Source organism: Gekko japonicus, unplaced genomic scaffold (genome assembly GCF_001447785.1).
Source record: "Gekko japonicus isolate JY-2015 unplaced genomic scaffold, Gekko_japonicus_V1.1 scaffold2624, whole genome shotgun sequence".
Classification (NCBI taxonomy): Eukaryota; Metazoa; Chordata; class Lepidosauria; order Squamata; family Gekkonidae; genus Gekko; species Gekko japonicus.
The window spans coordinates 91,536-109,657 of NW_015162030.1; the positions used below are offsets into that span (position 1 = coordinate 91,536).

The following is an 18,122-nucleotide window of genomic DNA, read 5'->3' on the forward strand; positions in this document are numbered from 1 at the left end:
GGAATGTGTGGGGGCCCAGGTAAAGTCGTTGGGCAGGAAATGCAGGACAGAACAACAGGAAATACTTATTTTCACAAGGCGTGACCAAAACAGGGAATTCCCTGCATACAGAGGGAGGCTCTGAAAGGGAGCCAGATTCAGGGAGGACAGCTCCATCCGCGGCCACCAGCCGTGGTGACTCAAGGGGAACCTCCACGTTCAGAGGCAGTCAGCCCCTGAATCCCAGGGCCAGGAGGCAACATCAGGGGAAGGACTAAATGGGCCACTGGCCTGTTCCAGCAGGGCTCTTTTTGTGATGGAGGAGGAGGAGGAGTTGATTTCACACCCCGCCCTTCCCTCGGAGTCTCAGAGCGGCTTAGAGTCTTCTTTCCCTCCCCCTCCCCACACCCCCCTGTGAGGTCCATGGGGCTGAGAGAGCTCTGACAGAAACTGCCCTTGAGAGACCTGCTCTGACAGAACGTATGACCAACCCAAGGCCACTCAGCTGGCGGCTTGTGGAGGAGGAGTGGGGAATCAAGCCCGGTGCTCCCAGATTAGACTCCGCTGCTCTTAACCACTGCCCCAAACTGGCTCTCCCCCATGACTCCGTGGACCAAAGGGAAGACTTCCCCTTCTGTGAAGAGCCCCCCCCCGCCATTCAGCGCCGCCACCACAGGGCTCCCGGGGGGGCTGGGCCCATCGCTCTGGAAGGCGGAGTCCCGGCGTTGCGCTGCTCCTCCAGGATGGCTTCCAGGCGCTGCGTAATCTCCAGGAAGGAAGGCCGGGCGGTGGGCTCCATCTGGAGGGGGGAGAAGGGGGGGCAGCCTTAGCGGTGGCCCCTGGGTCCGGGGGGGGGGAAGCAGGGCTCCCCACCCAAGTGTCCCACCCGGCCCAGGGCCGCTCTGGAGTGTCTCAGGGGGCAAAGATCTCCTACCTGACCTCCGTCTTCTGGAAGCACCAAGGCCGGAGGGGGTTCACGGAATGAGAGCCCCGCCAGGGAGCCCAGCAGGACTTCCCTCCAGCTGTGTGTGGGGGGGGACACTGAGCAGCAGCAGCAGCAGCAGGCCTGAGCAAGGACGCCACACTCCCGCGGGTGGCAGAGGGAAGCTGACAGGGACAGCTTTTGGGACACCCTCGGTCCCTCCCCTGCGGCTTCCGGGGTGGCTCCACTGCTCTTGAGTCGTCCGTCCATCCCCCCCCCCAAGACAGCAGAGGAGCCAGAAGGGAAGAGAAGAGTCATATGAGAGACTCTGCGATTAAGACGTTCCAAAATCCAGCCCGTCAGAGAGGCACACTCACTTGCCACAGAGGGTGCCCGAAAACCAAACCTCCGCTGCAGGAGATGGCCTTTCACTCCCAACAGCTTGCTCCCGTTGCCACGCTCAGGGATCCAAGGGCTTCGAAACCGCACCTTGAAGGTCGGCCCCGAGAAAGCCTTCCCCTCTCCTTGCCTGGCAGCCGGCTTCCCGGTGGGCGGGCGCCAAAGTGCCTACGCCTAAGCCCCTCAAGGGTGCCCGGCCAGGCACAAAGTGCAGCTGGAGAGGACCACCCACCCACTGAAGGCCGAGCGGTGTGGGGGGTCCCCAGTCACCCACAGAGGCTTCCTTCTCTGTGACGGGCTCTTCCTCTCGGACTAGCTACAGAGTCCCTCTTTCTGCAGCTCATCAAAATCCTGGATTTCAGTCCACCTGAAGCCAGTGTTTGGCTCTCATCAGACATGGCCAGAAATGCTAGTCTCTCCAGGGGGGAGCCAGCATGGCTGAACAGAAAGGCTCTAGCAGAGAGCAGGACAGAGAAGACCAGGAGAGACTTCCTAACTTCCTAGCTGTCAGAGAGTCATTGAGCGGTGGAACAGTCTGCCTCGGGAGGTGGTGGAGGCTCCTTCGCTGGACGGCCCTCTTTCAGGTCTGTTGTAGGGCTCTCTTTCGGCTGTGCTCCTGCAGAGTTGCAGGGGGTTGGACTGGATGACCTGCAGGGTCCCTTCCAACTCTAACATTCTACGATTCTAAGACGTCTCTGGCCACACCCTGAGGACCGGAAGCCTGACGCTCTGCCTGGGAAGACTCTGGCCAGCAGGCAGGGTAGGAAGGCACGAATCCTTTCACAAATACCTTTCACAAAAAACCAGCTTTTGATTTCTAAACCTCAAATGGTGCCCTTGGCTGAACTGCAGCCACACGGTCCTTGCGCCCACCCGGTGGGACTCCTCTGACTCCTGGAGTAGGTGGCCTTACGAAAGACATCATGGGCGGTGCCAAAAGAGGACGGGGCAAGGAGCTCCGGGTGCCTGAAACTGAAGGTGGCGAAAGCTCCAAGGGTGAGGTTGGTTTGGACCCTCGGGGGAGGGGGTCTCATCTGTGAGTGCAGGCATCTCTAGCTGCAAAGCCAGCACACACACACAAACACACAACCCCCCAGAGCAAGCGAGAACTTACGCTGCAGCAATGAAAAGCCAACTGGAGGAAAGGCACCGGGCAGTCGACTCCCACCAGGGTGCAGAAGGCAGCCACGTCCAGCCCAAAGTCCTGCAGCAGGCAAGAGAAGGGAGGGGAGGGGGAGAGAGAGAGGAGAGTGAAGGGTCTGTGCGACGGCCAGGCCAGGACACAGGCAGGACCCGGGCAGGCACGGATCACAGGCCACCACAGGACACGGCCACGGCCTTATACGGCTGGAAGAGCAGGTTAGCCAAATTTGCACAGCAGCGGGTCTATCAGTTATTTATTTAGCTTCTTTTGTAATTTGCCATTCTCACTGAGACTTGAGGCGGATTACCCAGCGTCAGTCAGTGTAGTCAAGAGGATGGGCTATGCAGGAAACAAAGGAATACAGTTTGGAACGCAGAACAAACTTTGCATCTAGGGGCACCTTTAAGACCAACAAAGTTTAATTTTGGGTATACGTATGCATGCCCACAAAAGTGTGCAAGCCCATGAAAGCTTGTACCCAGAATTGAACATGTTGGTCTTAAAGGTGCCCCTGGGCTCAAAGGTGCCCCTGGGCTCAGACTTTGTTCTGCTGCTTCAGACCAACCCGGCGACCCGTTTGGATTGCAGAAACCTGAAACGGTCCTGAATCAAAGCATCAGCTCACATGAGCACACAGGAAGCTGCCTCATACTCATTCAGACCACCGGTCCTCCCTTGAAGTCAGTATTGTCTACTCAGGCCATTTACAAACCATCTGCGGGTGAGCCAAATAAAGCCAAGCCCTGTAACTCGGGGCGCACACCTGGGCCAGGTGTGTCTCTCCCCATATAATGGCCCTCTCTGCAATGCACGATGCGGCCACACGGTGGCACTCCCTTCTCAGCAGAAGCAGGTTTATTGTGGCTGTTCTTTCCAGCCCTCGCCTGCCGCCGCCGCCCTGGTATCCTCTTTCGCCTGCCACAACATCCACCTCATACTGGCACAAAAAGGTCTTTAACGTCACGGCCCAAATATGCTCCCCCCCCCTTAAATTTTGCAGCAGCTGGGGAAGGGTTCTGGGGAAGTCGGAAGCTTGCGCCCTTCTACGTTTTGCTGCCTGGGTCCTCCAAATGGATGGTGTCACACCAATTGTGTTCTCGGGTTCCGGGAGACCCTGGAAGGAGAAGGGCCTGGGTGAAGTCCCCTCTGCCCGCCCGCCCGCTGGCCAAGCCCTGTGTGGGGCCCAGGCAAATACCCACCATGCCAGCAGAGACCAGGAAACAGTGTCGGCAAAGTGTTTCTATACCTGCTGAGGGGCGGAGGGGGGAAGCTTGAGGTTCACATGGGAGCAGGCCACCCATCCAAGGGCCCCGGCGGTAGCCCCACAGCTCCCGGATTTCTGGGCTGTGGCAGCCATTCGAGACAGGAGGCAGATGGGGAGGGGAGGGCAATGCCGGTCTCCCCGAGCTCTCTCGTGCCGGGTGCTGCCAGGCAAGCCTCTGCTCACGGGTGGCGCCCAGGAAAGGCTCGTCCCGTCCTGCCTCCAAGGGGACTTCCGCAGTTCCACTTTCCTTAGTCTGTCGTCCCAAAAACCCTGCGGCTGGGAGGGGAGTCACCCAAGGGATTTCCTGGCGGGGCACGATCTGAACCCAGATCCCTTGGGTCACAGGCTGACACTTCAACCACTGCACCACACTGGCTCTTGGAAGCACCAGGAGGCGCCAGGGACTGTTCCGCCAGTCATTCTGGAAACACCCGCTCTCCCTACCCAGCCTTAATGGTGCCCCGCGCGCCAGCGTGCAATTAAGAGGTAGCCAGGCTGCACCAACGAGGCCATGGCCCAGCGCCAAGCTGGGCGAGTAGGCAGCAGCTGCCGGGCCAACCAACAGGCCAGGAGCTCTTTGCACACACGCACACACACCCACAAGGGAATTCGGGAGGAGTCGCACACCGTGCCTTCCTCTCGGCCACCAGCCAAAGCCCAAAGCCCTTCCAGATGAAGCATATAAAAAATCCCACTGGGGCGGCATGTCAAACAGTTCCAAGGACAGCCCGGCCTCGCCAGCTTCTCTGAGCAGTGAACAAGCACATGGATATTCCAGAAGACCTTTGACAAGGCACCTTACCAAAGACTCCCAAGTAAACTTAGCGACCGTGGGAGAAGAGGACGGGTTCTCTTGTGGATGGGAAACTGGTAAAATGGCGGGAAGCAAAGACTGGGAGTCCACGGACAGTTTCACAACGGCGGGAAGTCAGCAGCAGCAGCGGGGTCCCACAAGGATCGGGACTGGGGCCGGTACCAAGGCTCCCGCTAAGCGGTGGAGTCTCGTGAGCAAAAATTCTACTTGGTGAGCCGCTGGCATTCAAGTTGTGAGCGAGCGATGTGGCTACTGCATAAATTAGTTTGCTCTGGAGCCACATCCTTCCTGAGCGAAGACGAAAATGTATGAGACGGAGGCCAAAAAACTGTGAGCTAGCTCACACTCAATCAGCTTAGAGGGAACACTGGGCCCGGTACTATTTAATTCATTCATCAGTGATCTGGAACTAGGGGTGAGCATCATAGTGGCCAAGTTTGCAGATGACACCAAATTCTTCAGGACGGTGAAAACCAACGTCGACTATGAAGAGCTACGGGGCGATCTCTCTAAATTGAGTGTGTGTGTGGGGGGGGTATCCACGTGGCAAGTGGAGTGAATCGTTGGTTAGGGTGTACAGCAATACACAATGGAACAAAAAATCCAGGCTTCAAATATATGTTGATGGGGTCTGAACTGGCTGAGGCTGAGAGGGGAAAAGATCTTGGGTTGTGGTGGAAAGTTGGATGGAAATGTTAACCTGGTGTGCAGCAACAGTGCCAAAGGCAGACTCATGCTGGGAATTATTGGGGAAAGGATTGAAAGTAAAACAGCCAATATTGTTGTGCCTTGTGCAGAGCAATGGTGCCCACGGTCTAGTATTTCACTGCGTCTAATACTAGAACTCAGGGGCACTTGGATGACATTGTGGGCAAATAGGATCAGGACAGACAAAAGGAATTACTTTCTTACTCAAAGAGAAATTAAACTGTGCCGTTCACTGCCAGTCAAGCTAGTGATGGCCAGATTTAAAGGATGGATGAGGGTCAGACCGATGCGTGTCGGAGAGGCCCACCAGTGCCTGCTAGCCCGTCCTGACTAAAGGGCATCTCCCCATTCAGAGACAGGAAGCCTCGGGATCCCCGTGCCCAGAGGCCACAGCGGGGGAGGCAGGCCTTGGCCTCCGTGGCCTGCTGGCTTGGCCCTCCAGGGCAACTTTCGCTTGGAGAAACGTCGACTGAGGGGAGACATGATTGAGGTTTATAAGATGATGCATGGGATAGAGTAGGTGGAGAGAGAGGTACTTTTCTCCCTTTCTCACAATACAAGAACTCGTGGGCACTCCATGAAATTGCTGAGCAGTTGGGTTAGAATGGATAAAAGGAAGTCCTTCTTCACCCAAAGAGTGATTAACACATGGAATTCACTGCCACGGGAAGTGGTGGCGGCGACAAGCATGGACGGCTTCAAAAGGGAATTAGATAAGCATATGGAGCAGAGGTCCATCAGTGGCTATTAGCCACAAGGTATAGATAGGGGCTCTGGGGCAAGTGATGCTCTGTCTTCTTGGTGCTTGGGGGGAGGGCAACAGTGGGAGGGCTTCTAATGTCCTGGCCCCACTGGTGGACCTCCTGATGGCCCCTGGTGTTTTTGGCCACTGTGTGACACAGAGTGTTGGACTGGATGGGCCTTTGGCCTGATCCAACATTGGCGTCTCTTATGTTCTTAACTGCTTGGCTGCCATGGGGAACTGGAGACTGACCTAGATGAACCAGTGGGCTTATGCCAAGTTCCCTTGACGAGGGAGAAGTCATTGTACAAAGCACTTTACAACTGTGCCTTTTATTCACACAGCAGAGCACTGTCGTGTGCACAGAAAGGGGCTTACAACTTGCTCCACACATGAGAGGAGATAAATGGAGAGTCTCAGTTTACTTTCCACCATTAGAAAAGATACCTTTACACATTTATCTCCTATTCTGACATGTTTAGGGCTTTACTGTTTCCCCCCTTAATTAGATCAAAACAAATCTTGACCTGACAACCTTAGCTTGTTGTTTAGTTTTGTCTTTGCGTATCTTAAAACATCTTCATCATGTTACATGCTAATTTGCTGCTCCGCCTCTGTCTAGAAGTTTGAACTCTGCCTTCCATTCCAATGCATTTGGGGAAAGTGTGCCTTGCACACAAAGGGAATAAACCTTTGTGGGTCTTAAAAGGTGCCTGGCTGGACTCTAAAATTTGTTCCGCTTGCTCAGGATGAGCCCCCACTGATGTGATGAGGGGAAGGGAGAGGCTGTGGCTCAGTGGCAGAGCACCAGCTTGGCCTGCAGAAGGTCCCAGGTTCAATCCCTGGCACCTCCAATTGAGAGCCAGTTTGGTGTAGTGGTTACGTGCACGGACTCTACTCTGGGAGAGCCAGGTTGGATTCCCCACTCCTCCTCCACTTGCACCTGCTGGATGACCTTGGGCAAGCCGTAGTTCTGGCAAGAGCTGTCCTTGAAAAAGAGCAGTTTCCGACAGAGCTCTCTCAGCTCCAACCACCTCACAGGGTGTGTGTCTGTTGTGGGGAGGGGGAGGGAAAGGAGTTTGTCAGCCGCTCTGAGACTCCTTTGGGTAGTGAAGGGCGGGGTATAAATCCAATCTCTTCTCCTCTTCTTCTTTTAAAAGGACCTGGCAGGAGGTGACGGTTTCTGTGACCAAGACCCTGGAGAGCTGCTGCCAGCCTGAGTAGACCAGACTGCCCTTGCTGGACCAAGGGGGGGGGGGTCTGACTCAGTAGGTGGCAGCTTCAGGTGTATTCATCAGAAGTACAAATATTAGCGAGGGGGTCCCTGATGCAATCCCCACATTTCCAGTTGAAAGGATCAGGTAGGAAGTGATGCGAAGGAACTCTGCCTGAGGCGACACCCCGGAGAGCGGCTGCCAGCCTGAGCAGGCAAGCCTGACCTTGATGGACCGAGAAGGGTCTGACTCAGTAGGTGGCGGCTTCATGTGTGTTCATGAGAAGGAGCCACGGGGGAAGGCCATACAGGACTCTGCACCGGGGGGGGGGGATTCCGCCACGCCCCTGCCCTGCCTTCTCTGTCCACATCAGCTCATTCCACGCATGGATCCTCCAGCCGGACAAGACCAAGCCCTCCCCCCCACACACACACTCTGTCTAGGCTGCAGGAACCAGCAACCAGTGTTCCCTCTAAGCTGAGTTGGTGTGAGCTAGCTCACAGTTTTTTAGCCTCCGGCTCACACATTTTGGTCTTAGCTCAAGAAGGATGGCTCCAGAGCAGACTGATTTAAAAAATAAGAACATAAGAGATGCCAATATTGGATCAGGCCAAAGGCCCATCCAGTCCAACACTCTGTGTCACACAGTGGCCAGAAATACCAGGTGCCATCAGGAGGCCCAGCAGTGGGGCCAGGACACCAGAAGCCCCTCCCGCTGTTGACCCCCCCCCCCAAGCACCGAGAAGACAGAGCATCACTTGCCCCAGAGCCCCTATCTGTACCTTGTGGCTAAGAGCCACTAATGGACCTCTGCTCCATATGCTTATCTAATTCCCTCTTGAAGCTGTCCATGCTTGTAGCTGCCACCAAGAGCTCCCGGGGTCGGAGGCTGCATTATGCAGCATTTTATGCAGGGATTTATGCAGCAGCTGAATCGCTCACTCACAACTTTAATGCCAGGAGCTCATAAAGTAGAATTTCTGCTCACAAGACTCCAGAGCTTAGAGGGAGAGCATTGCCAGCAAGGCCGCCACTCGACCCTCCCTCCTCTCCTGGAAAATGTAATTATCTGCCCAGGTCTCCGGGGGAGGAAGGAGTAATTGGATGCGACTTTATCTGCATGGTGGCTGGATCTCTGGAGGGGGGGCAGCCTCTTCAGGGGGAAGGGGAGGGAGGAGCCCTGTGCTGACCAACCCCCCCCCCCCCACAACATAAACAGCTTGGCCTGGGCTGGGCACCAGCGCTGGCCCCCCTGGCTCCAGTTTCCTCAGCAGGCTTAGCTCCGGCCGAGTGTGAACGGCACAAACGCAGTGCCTCCGGAACAAGGGAACCAGCGCCTGTCACCGCGGAGCACCCGTCCTTCCCCTGGAGACTCACCCACATCCAGCGTCACGAAGGCCCCGTGCCCGGAGAGGCCTGTCCTGTGGGGGGCCCAGGTGACTTGGGTCCAAGACTCTTCCACGGGGCCGGGCTCGGGGCAGGGGGCGACGTGACTCAGCCCAAGCTCCCGGGGTCGGAGGCTGCCTTATCGAGAGCAAGCGGCACCAGCAGTGACGTTCTGTGGGGTTCGGGTGAGGCCGAGGCAGGACCCGGGAAGAGGATCTTACCTCCGTGCGGGGCAAGTAGTCGGGGTCAGCCGGCACCCTGGCAAGGACCTCGCAGAGGATGATGCCATAGGCAAAGACGTCAGCCTAGGTGGGGGCGGAGAGAGAGAGGAGGCCGTGAGAGGCAGGCCCCGCCCCTCGCAGCAGAAGGTGCCACAGAGCCCTGGCCAGAGCAGGGGAACGGGGGGGGGAGCATCTCTCGCCCCCCCCTCCGCCCCCTCACACCGATGGCCAGGCCCAAATCTTGCTCCCACCCCCAACCCGGAAGGCACCCCTCCCCTTGAACAGGCCCCCCTGCCCCCCGTTACCTTCTCATTGTACAGCTCCCCACGCAGCACCTCGGGGGCCATCCAGTACGGGGAGCCCACCACGGCCAGGGGCTCCTTCTCACCGCCCTCGCTGGGGGAGAAACAGAAACGTCAGCGCAAAGCCCTCCGCCTCGAGGTCGGGGCAGCCACGGCAGGGAAGGCGCGGCAGCTGGGGGGGGCAGGGCGGAGAAATGTGCTTTACTCTGGAGGTTCGGACTGTACAAAACCTTCACCTTCAAGAGCTTTCCCCGTCTCTTAGCGGAGAAGAGGCAGGAAGGGGGAAACCCAGCCACAGGCAAGGAGGTGGCCAGCTCACACCTCTGGCAGTGACACCCAGCCGGGGAGAGCGCTCCGGGAGGTTTCAGATGCTCAGAAGTCTCTTCCTGGAGACTTGAGAAAAGGCTTCTGGGACCCACACAAGGGTGGGCAAAGAGAGATAACAGAGCCCCTTGGGGTGGAGGGGGAAGGCCTCTTTGGCTGCCTCCATCTAGGAGGACGGAGCTCTCCCATCGGGGCTTCTGCCGAAGGCCCCCATGGCCACGTGTGGCTGCAGGCCAAAACAAAGACTCCGAGGTAATGGGAATCATAAAATAATTATTATCGTACGGCAATGTGCGTAGAATAGCCAGGAGAACTGAAGATTGTCTGGCAGCCCCAAGTTCTAGCTCTTAGCGTTGTGCTAGTGGTGAGCTAGGCTTGCTTTTTAGGGGCTGAGCGAGCTCCGAGAGAGCTGTGACTGACCCAAGGTCACCCAGCTGGCTTCATGTGGAGGAGGAGAGGGGAAATCGAACCTGGTTCTCCAGATTACAGTCCGCCACTCTTAACTACTATGCCAAAGTGGCTTTCGGTAATGAGAAGCTTTTAAAACTCAGTAACTGCTAGGTTAAAAGGCCTTGGTGCTTGGGGGGGGGATCAACAGTGGGAGGGCTCCTAGTGCCCTGGCCCCACTGCTGGAACTCCTGGTGGCCCCTGGTGTTTCTGGCCACTGTGTGACACAGAGAGTGTTGGACTGGATGGGCCTTTGGCCTGATCTAACATTGGCGTCTCTTATGCCTTAGAGTAACATCAGCTAGGGCTTGTCTGGGGTGAGGGACAGAAGGACTTGCGCACTGGGGGTGGTCCCTTGTTCGGTCTGTTGCTGTGCCAAGAGTATGTGTGTGTGGACATTTTTTAAAAAAATAAATGCTTTTATAATTTCTTTATGCGGGTAGTTGATTCTCTGTACCACACAGACCTCCACTGTTCAAACATGCTGTTTGAAATGGGGGAGGGGGAGAGTCAACTGGCCAGCTGACAATCCCCCAGTGGTGCGCAAGGGCCGTAAACCATCCCTGCGAACAACCGGAGCCGGGCCATGGGAGATGGCAGCACGAGGCGGGGCCCCTGAGGAGCAAGGCAGAGAAGGGAAGCTGCCCTTACCTGCTCCTCTCAGTGGGTGACTCCTGCTAGGGCCGGGGTGGTGGTGGTGGTGGCAGTGGGAGTGCCCAAAGAGGGAGAGGAAAGCCCCCCCGAGGGCCAGGAAAGCCGGGAGAGGAGCCTGCTGGTGCCACCCCAGGGAGGGGGGGAGGCAGAGCGGGGCCTGTGGGGCAGAAGGGCTGTTCCGCCACAGGCAGGGCCCTCACAGCTCACCTGTAGGTGGGGATCTTCTCAGCCAGGCCAAAGTCGCCCACGACGGCCGTGTAGCCGTTGTCGTCACATTTCACCAGGCAGTTCTGGAAGAAGAAGAAGAAGAAGAACACACACCATGAGGGTCGTCTCCCCCAGCCACAAAGCGGCCTCCCCTGCCTAGGAGAGGCCTTGCAGGAGCAGCAGGCGGGGGGGAGGGGGAGGAAAGGGGGCTGACCTTCCCAGCAGCAGCAGCGGCAGCAGCAGCCCTACCTTGGAGGTGAGGTCCCGGTGGAAGATGCCCTTGCTGTGGAGGTAGCGCAGGCCCCGGGCGATGTCCAGGGCCAGCTTGCCCCGCACGGGCCAGGGCAGAGGGGCGGGGCTGTCCAGCAGCTGCTCCAGGTTCCCACCGTTGATGTACTGGAGGGAGACAGGCCCCAAAGGAGACCCTCAGGCACAGCGGCCACCAGCAGCCCGCCTCGCCTCTCTCCCCACCCCTGAAACTCTCCAACCCAGCCGCAGCCACCGGAGGAAGAGGGAAGCACAAGAAGAAGAACTGGATTTATACCCCGCCCTTAAGAGCAGCTTACAACCACCTTCCCTTCCTTTCTCCCCACAGCAGACACCCTGTGAGGTAGGTGGGGCTGAGAGAGCTCTGAGGGCACTGTGACTGACCCAAGGTCACCCAGCTGGCTGCATGTGGAGGAGGAGGAGTGGGGAATGAGGCCAATTCTCCAGATTAGAGTCCGCCGCTCTTAACCACTCTACACCAAACTGGCTCTCGTTTCTCTTTTTTTCTTGGAAGAGTCTTGTGGCATCTTTATTACTTTGGATACCCCAGCAGAGGTTGTTCCCAGGAACAGCAATGCCAATGTTTTCCCACAAGGGGGCATTAGTCCTATTTGACATCAGGACTCCACAGACAGTAATCAAGCATATTTTAAAAGCTCTAACCAGAAGGAAAAAAATCAGTCTATAAACAGACTTTGTTTCCGGTCGTCCAGGACTAGCAAAAGGAACCCAAGACTGGAGCCACTGACAGGACTTGGTCCCGGCTAAAGGTTTTTTTGGAGGGGGGGTCGGGTCTAATTCAGAGTGTTCCGTAGACACGGCTCTTTGAACCCTCCTGTGTGAATGCACAGTAACTATTCCTTCCACCTGACTCCATTAAAGTAGCAGGATTCCTTTGCTCAGGGTGGGCAGCGCAAGCCGCAGAGATGGGGGAAAGGCCCCAAATAAGACCCAGGTGCCGAGGCTCTCCTGCAGCCGAGAGGGAGAAAGAGAATTTCTCTCCACGCAGCACACCATTCTCCTCCTGCCTCGCCAACTAGGCTTAGAGAACAGAGAAGGCAAAACAAACTTGGCATGGTCTCAGCTACACGACAGATACAGTTGCCACTTCACGTCACCTGCAGTGGCTTCCTGCAGTGGCCAGAGGAAGAGACGCCCCAACCTCTCCATATCTGGTTTTTTTAAAAGAAATCCTGACGGGAGGCCGGTTCCAGCCCTCCCTCCCCACGGCCCAAGCCCCGGCGCAACTCTCACCTCCGTCAGCGCATGCAGCTGGCCCTGGTGCACGCAGACGCCCATGAACCTGGGGAAGGAGGAGAGCAAAGAGGTCAGGAAGGAGACACCTCCGCAGAATGGCCACCAGGGACCTCTGCCGCACCTGAGCCCTCTGCAGAGGGAGCTCCCCTCCCCAGGCCCGGGGCGGGATGCGAAGGTCTCACCCCTCAGCCAGGGTTCTGGAACACGACATTGCTGAGGGTTGAGGGAGTCAGGAGCAAGAGGGAGCAAAAGTTCCAAGGTTCTTTTATTCTGAGGTTCCCCGGCCTCTCGGTGCTCTGCTTTCCACCGGTGGGCTGGCAGAGCAGTTAGTGTGCTGGCTAGGAATACTTTGCTTGTACCCACAGGGCTGACCTGATGCACCAAGAATGCTGGGAAACGCACACATTCTCCAACACAGAGAGGCAGACAATGGCACGAAAGGGAAGACACCCAAGTTCAATTTGCCCAAGGGAGAAATGAAATCTGTGGGGGATTTGGGGCGTCAAATCTGCAGAAATGAGAGACCTGGAGTCCTCTTCATAAACAGGACTAGGCCGGAAGAGGAGCATTTCCTGCCGCATTCGCTGGGTCAAATCTCTCCCCCGCCCGGCCCCTTCCCAGCACAGCGAGCTGCAAGCCCCCCCTGCTCTGATATCCACCCCACCCACCCCCCAAGCTCACCGGAGGATGTTGGGGTGCGAGAGGCGGTTCATGAGCTGCACCTCACGCAGCATGTTGCCTCGGTTGCTCATCAGCTTGTTCATCTTCAGCACCATGATCTGGCCGGACTGTCGGTGCCGCACCTGCGGGGAAGGGCAGGGGGTGGGTCCGGAGGGCCACCAGCAGCACCCTCTCTCCACCCGCCAGGCCTGCAGGGAGGGCATCTGGCCCTTCTAGACTGACAGCTCCCTTTTCTCCCCTGCCGGGACTCACAGCAGCTTCGGAGCATGGATCGCCCGTCCCCCCTTCTCTCACCACCACCACCGCCACCCTGTGAGGTGAGCAAGGCTGAGAGTTTGGGGCGGGCACAAGGTCACCATCGCGAGCTTCCACTGTAGAAGTGAGGATTCATACTGAACATTAAAAGAACATGAGAGAAGCCATGTTGGATCAGCGGCCCCTCCTGTCCAACGTTGTGTGTCACACAGTGCTCAAAAACCAGGCGCCATCACAAAGTTCACCAGCAGTGGGGCCAGAACTCCAGAAGCCCCTCCCACTGCGGCCCCCCCAAGCACCAAGAAGACAGAGCATCACTGCCCCAGACATAAGAACATAAGAGAAGCCATACTGGACCTGCGGCCCATCCAGTCCAACATTGTGTGTCACACAGTGGCCAAAAACCAGGCGCCATCACGAAGTTCACCAGCAGTGGGGCCAGAACTCCAGAAGCCCCTCCCACAGTGGACCCCCATCACTGCCCCAGACAGAGTGTTCCCTCTATACCAGGGGGGTCAAACATGTGGCCCAGGGGGCGGATCCGGCCCCCAGAGGGCTTCTATCCGGCCTGCACTGGAACTGGCCATCTCCTCCTTCCAGTTCTGTTGTTGCTGCTGCATCATAGCTTACTTTGCCAGACTCTCCCAATCACTCAGCCATTTCATGTTTTCCCCTGATCATGAGATTTCTGTGGTGAATGCCAATAAATCAAAAGTAGGTTTGCAGCTGACAGATACACACTCAAGATTGCAACAGCACAGACATTTTGATGCAATAATTCAGAGCAAGGGGTGTCAGTTATCAGATACTGTTAAGTAAACAAAATATTACAAGATGTTTTAAGCATGTTTTTATTTTAAGTAAAAAAAAATATCTTTGTGTTTGTGTCCTTTATAAAGTTTATATCTCCGCTACCTGGCATTACATTTTATGACATACGTGGCCCGGCCCAACAAGGTCTCATTTATATCAGATCTGGCCCTCATAACAAATGAATTCGACACCCCTGCTCTATACCTTCGGCTAACAGCTACTGTTGGACCTCTGCTCCATATGTTCCTCCAGTCCCCTCTTAAAGCTCTCTATGCTTAGAGCTGCTACCACTTCCTGCGGCAGTGAATTCCACGTGTTAATCCCTCTTTGGGTGAAGAGCCACTTCCTTTGATCCGTTCTAACCCGACTGCTCGTCCATTTCATGGAGTGCCCACGAGTTCTTGTATTGCAAGAAAGGAAGAAAAGTACTTTTTCTCTACCTTCTCTATCCCATGCATACTTTTGTAAACCTCTGTCATGTCACCCCTCAATCGTCATTTCTCCAAGCTACAGAATGTCAGCTAGCTGCCATGCTTTCATTGTTTTCGTCTGTAGCGCATGAGCGCATGCTTGCTTGGCTTAACTGCTGTAAACAACTATCAGGAGGCGCTCATGAGACTGTGCGAACTGGCCGAGCCAGACTGTGGTATCTGCTTAACCTTGTGGAGGAGGGAGGGCTTGCGTTCCACTGCCGGTGTGAATATTTCTGCTCTCATGGTGCACGGAGAGTCTCCCGATCAGGACGTAATATCCCGCCGGGAGACTTCCCGCTCGTGCGCTTGGATTTCATTTGCTTAGCCCATTGCAGCATCAGGGTGTTATGTATTGATGCCTCAGCCTTCACAGTTATTCCTAACAATGTACCTGTATAAGCTGGCAACAGACCTGTAGTCTAATAAAACATAATGATTCCTTGGAACGTGTGTGGAGATTTGCATGCTGTTGATCCTGACACCGAGCCCTGACCTCTTCGACCTTTCTTCACAGGGAAGGGGTTCCATCCCTTTAATTATTCTAGTGGCCCTTTTCTGCACTTTTCTCCAATGCTATGATATCTTTTTTGAGGTGTGGTGACCAGAACTGTGCACAGTACTCCAAATGAGGCTGCACCATAGTTTTATAGAGAGACATTATGATACTGGCTGATTTGTTTTCACTTCACTTCCTAATGATCCCCAGCATAGCGTTAGCCTTTTTTTATTGCAGTCACACACTGTCTAGATATTTTCATTGCGTTATCTACTACGACTCCAAGATCTCTCTCTTGGTCAGTCTCTGCCAGTTTGGACCCCATCGACGTGTATTTATAGTTAGGATTTCTGGCTCCGATGGGCATCACTTTGCACTTGCCCATGTTGAACCCCATTTGCCACACTGATGCCCACTTGCCCAGCCTCAACAGATCCTCCTGGAGCGCCTCACAGTCCTCCCTGGTTCTCACCGCCCTGAACAACTTAGTGCCATCTGCACGCTCAACCACTTCACCGCCTCCTCCCAACCCCAAATCTACCGGGGTGGCGCAGGGTCCCACCAGTCTGGCGCACCGTCCACTCTCCCCACCACACCAGCTGCCAATGGCAACCCACAAGAGGCTGCCTGATCCGATCTAGGGCAGGCTCTTCCCCCAGGCCAGGGTGACAGAGACCATCTGGAGGCCTGGGCAGAGTTGCCACACTCGGCTCCATCTCACACTTCTAGCAGATCCGGAGGAGGAGGAGGAGGCGGAAACTGTGAACGGGTGCCTGGAGGCGGTTTTGGTGTGGGTGGAGGCTAACAAGCTAAAACTTTATCCCGAGAAAATGGAGGTGCTGCTGGTAGGGGGAAGGTCTGACCCAGGAACTGGGATGTCCCCTGTTGTGAATCGGGTTGCCCTTTCCCTCAGTGAGAAGGTCTGTCTGTACCCAGGGGGTGCTGCTGGACCAGAGCATCCTGTCCGATAAACAGGTGCCAGTGGTGGCCGGGGTTCTCTTTCAAGAGCTGCAGCCCTTCCTGGGCAGGAAAGGTCTTGCCACTGTGGCGTGTGCCCTGGTAACATCTAGACTACTGCAATGCACTCTACATGGGACTGCCCTTGAAGACTGCCTAGAAGCTACTGTTGGTACAGAATGCCCCAGCCAGAGTGTTGACTGGAGTGGACTGTAGGGAATGTATCACTCCAGTCTTTTCCCACCTGCACTGACTTCCAATCTGCTTCTGGCCCAATCTACGGTGCTGGTATTGACCTTTAAAGCCCTGTATGGGTGGGACTAGCACGCCTGGAGGGGGCCGCCTTCTCCCTCAGGGACCTGCATGTCCACTCTGGTCATCTTCAGAGGCTCTGCTCTGGGCGCCCCCACCATCCAAGGCTAGACTGGGGGCAACCCGCAAAAGGGTCTTTTCAGTCGTGGCACCAAAACTTTGGGACTTTCTCTTCCCATTTGGACTACTACCCCAATAACTGGGCCCGCCCTGGTTCTGGCATTATGTATGTTTATATATAATAGAAATTTTATTCAGACTTTAAGTGCTGTTTTAATGTTTTTCTGTTTGCTGCCTATTTGAATGGAAGTAAAAACCAAGACGGGATCACAGGTATCCATATAGGAAATGCAACAAACAAGCAAACACTGTGATATAAATGACAAGAGCATTTAGCAAGAATCAGATTATATTTTAAAACTACTACAAGCTACTACTTAAATACATACAGTGTTCATGGAGAGCTCCTAAGCCAGCATAATATAGAAGGCTTCTGCACCTATTTAGAAGAAGACAAGACTGGCTGGCTCCTTTACAAACACTTGAAATGGAACTGGAAGTAAGTTATGAACATGAAAAATCTAAATAATATTCCATTCAGCTTCCTGTTGCTTTTCATTTAAAATACCATGGGTTGTTTTCCAGGATTATGTGGAAAAACATAAAGAAGAAGTTAAGCACTGGGTTGCTCCTAACAGAACACTGAACTGTAGCAAGAGGCCGACACCTTTCAATACAATAGGATCCCTCCTGAGGAAGACTGGGACGAAATGAGTTTATATCCGGATGCCCACTGAAAATAATGGACCTGTAACATTGCAAAGTTTTAAAATATAATACGATTCTTACTAAATGTTCTTGTCATTCCTATCACAGTGTTTGCTTGATGAACACGTGGAATTCACTGCCACAGGAAGTGGTGGTGGCTACAAGCATGGGCGGCTTCAAGAGGGAATTAGATAAGCATATGGAGCAGAGGTCCATCAGTGGCTATTAGCCACAAGGTATAGCTAGGGGCTCTGGGGCAAGTGATGCTCTGTCTTCTTGGTGCTTGGGGGGGGTGTCAACAGTGGGAGGGCTCCTAGTGTCCTGGCCCCACTGGTGGACCTCCTGATGGCACCTGGTATTTCCGGCCACTGTGTGACTCAGAGTGTTGGACTGGATGGGCCTTTGGCCTCATCCAACATTGGCTTCTCTCTGATGTTCTTATGTATGTTCTTATATGGAGCAGAGGTCCATCAGTGGCTCTTAGCCACAAGGTATAGATAGGGACTCTGGGGCCAGTGATGCTCTGTCATCTTGGTGCTTGGGGGGGGTCAACAGTGGGGGGGGATTCTAGTGTCCTGGCCCCACTGCTGGACCTCCTGAGGGCCCCTGGTATTTCTGGCCACTGTGTGACACAGAGTGTTGGACTGGAGGGGCCACTGGCCTGATCCCACATTGGCGTCTCTTATGCTCTTATGCTGTTTGCTGCATTTCCTATTTGAATGGGAGGGCAGCACACACATGTTTTCAATTACCCGCCCCAGCCCTGCAACGAAGCCCCAGCCAAGGAGCAGCTGTGAAGGACATCGGAGTCCTCGTTCCCCCCCCCCGGGCCCCCAGAAGGCAGACCAGCTCCGCTCGCCCACACCTCTTGTCGATTCAGACAACCACGCAGAGCCCTGGCCTTTGCGCCCGGCAGCAACTCCAGCCAAAGAATTCCCACCCAGCAGAAGGAGAAGGCAGAATGGAGAAACCCCCCCCCCTCCCAGTAGAGCCCACCCTGGGCTGAGGGCATCTGTTGTTCGGCTCTTCCGTTTCTGCTTCCACGAGGGGGAGCATTCAGGACTCTCACGCCCCCACTCCTGCCTCCCCTCTTTATGCAGACAGTGGGGGGGGGGG

The 18,122-nt window shown here is 55.4% G+C and overlaps 1 protein-coding gene across 1 annotated transcript in view; it reads right to left on the reverse strand.

Moving 5' to 3' along the window:
- TESK1 (testis-specific kinase 1) overlaps positions 1-18,122 on the reverse strand; it is a 46,104-nt gene that overhangs the window by 1,150 nt on the left and 26,832 nt on the right. The window contains exons 2-9 of the mRNA XM_015405534.1: positions 12,933-13,054; positions 12,249-12,297; positions 10,977-11,123; positions 10,728-10,810; positions 9,099-9,189; positions 8,794-8,877; positions 2,415-2,504; positions 640-778 (exon numbers count right to left, since the gene is read on the reverse strand). Of these exons, the coding sequence (XP_015261020.1) occupies positions 640-778; positions 2,415-2,504; positions 8,794-8,877; positions 9,099-9,189; positions 10,728-10,810; positions 10,977-11,123; positions 12,249-12,297; positions 12,933-13,054 (805 nt within the window). The remainder of the gene's footprint in view (positions 1-639; positions 779-2,414; positions 2,505-8,793; positions 8,878-9,098; positions 9,190-10,727; positions 10,811-10,976; positions 11,124-12,248; positions 12,298-12,932; positions 13,055-18,122) is intronic.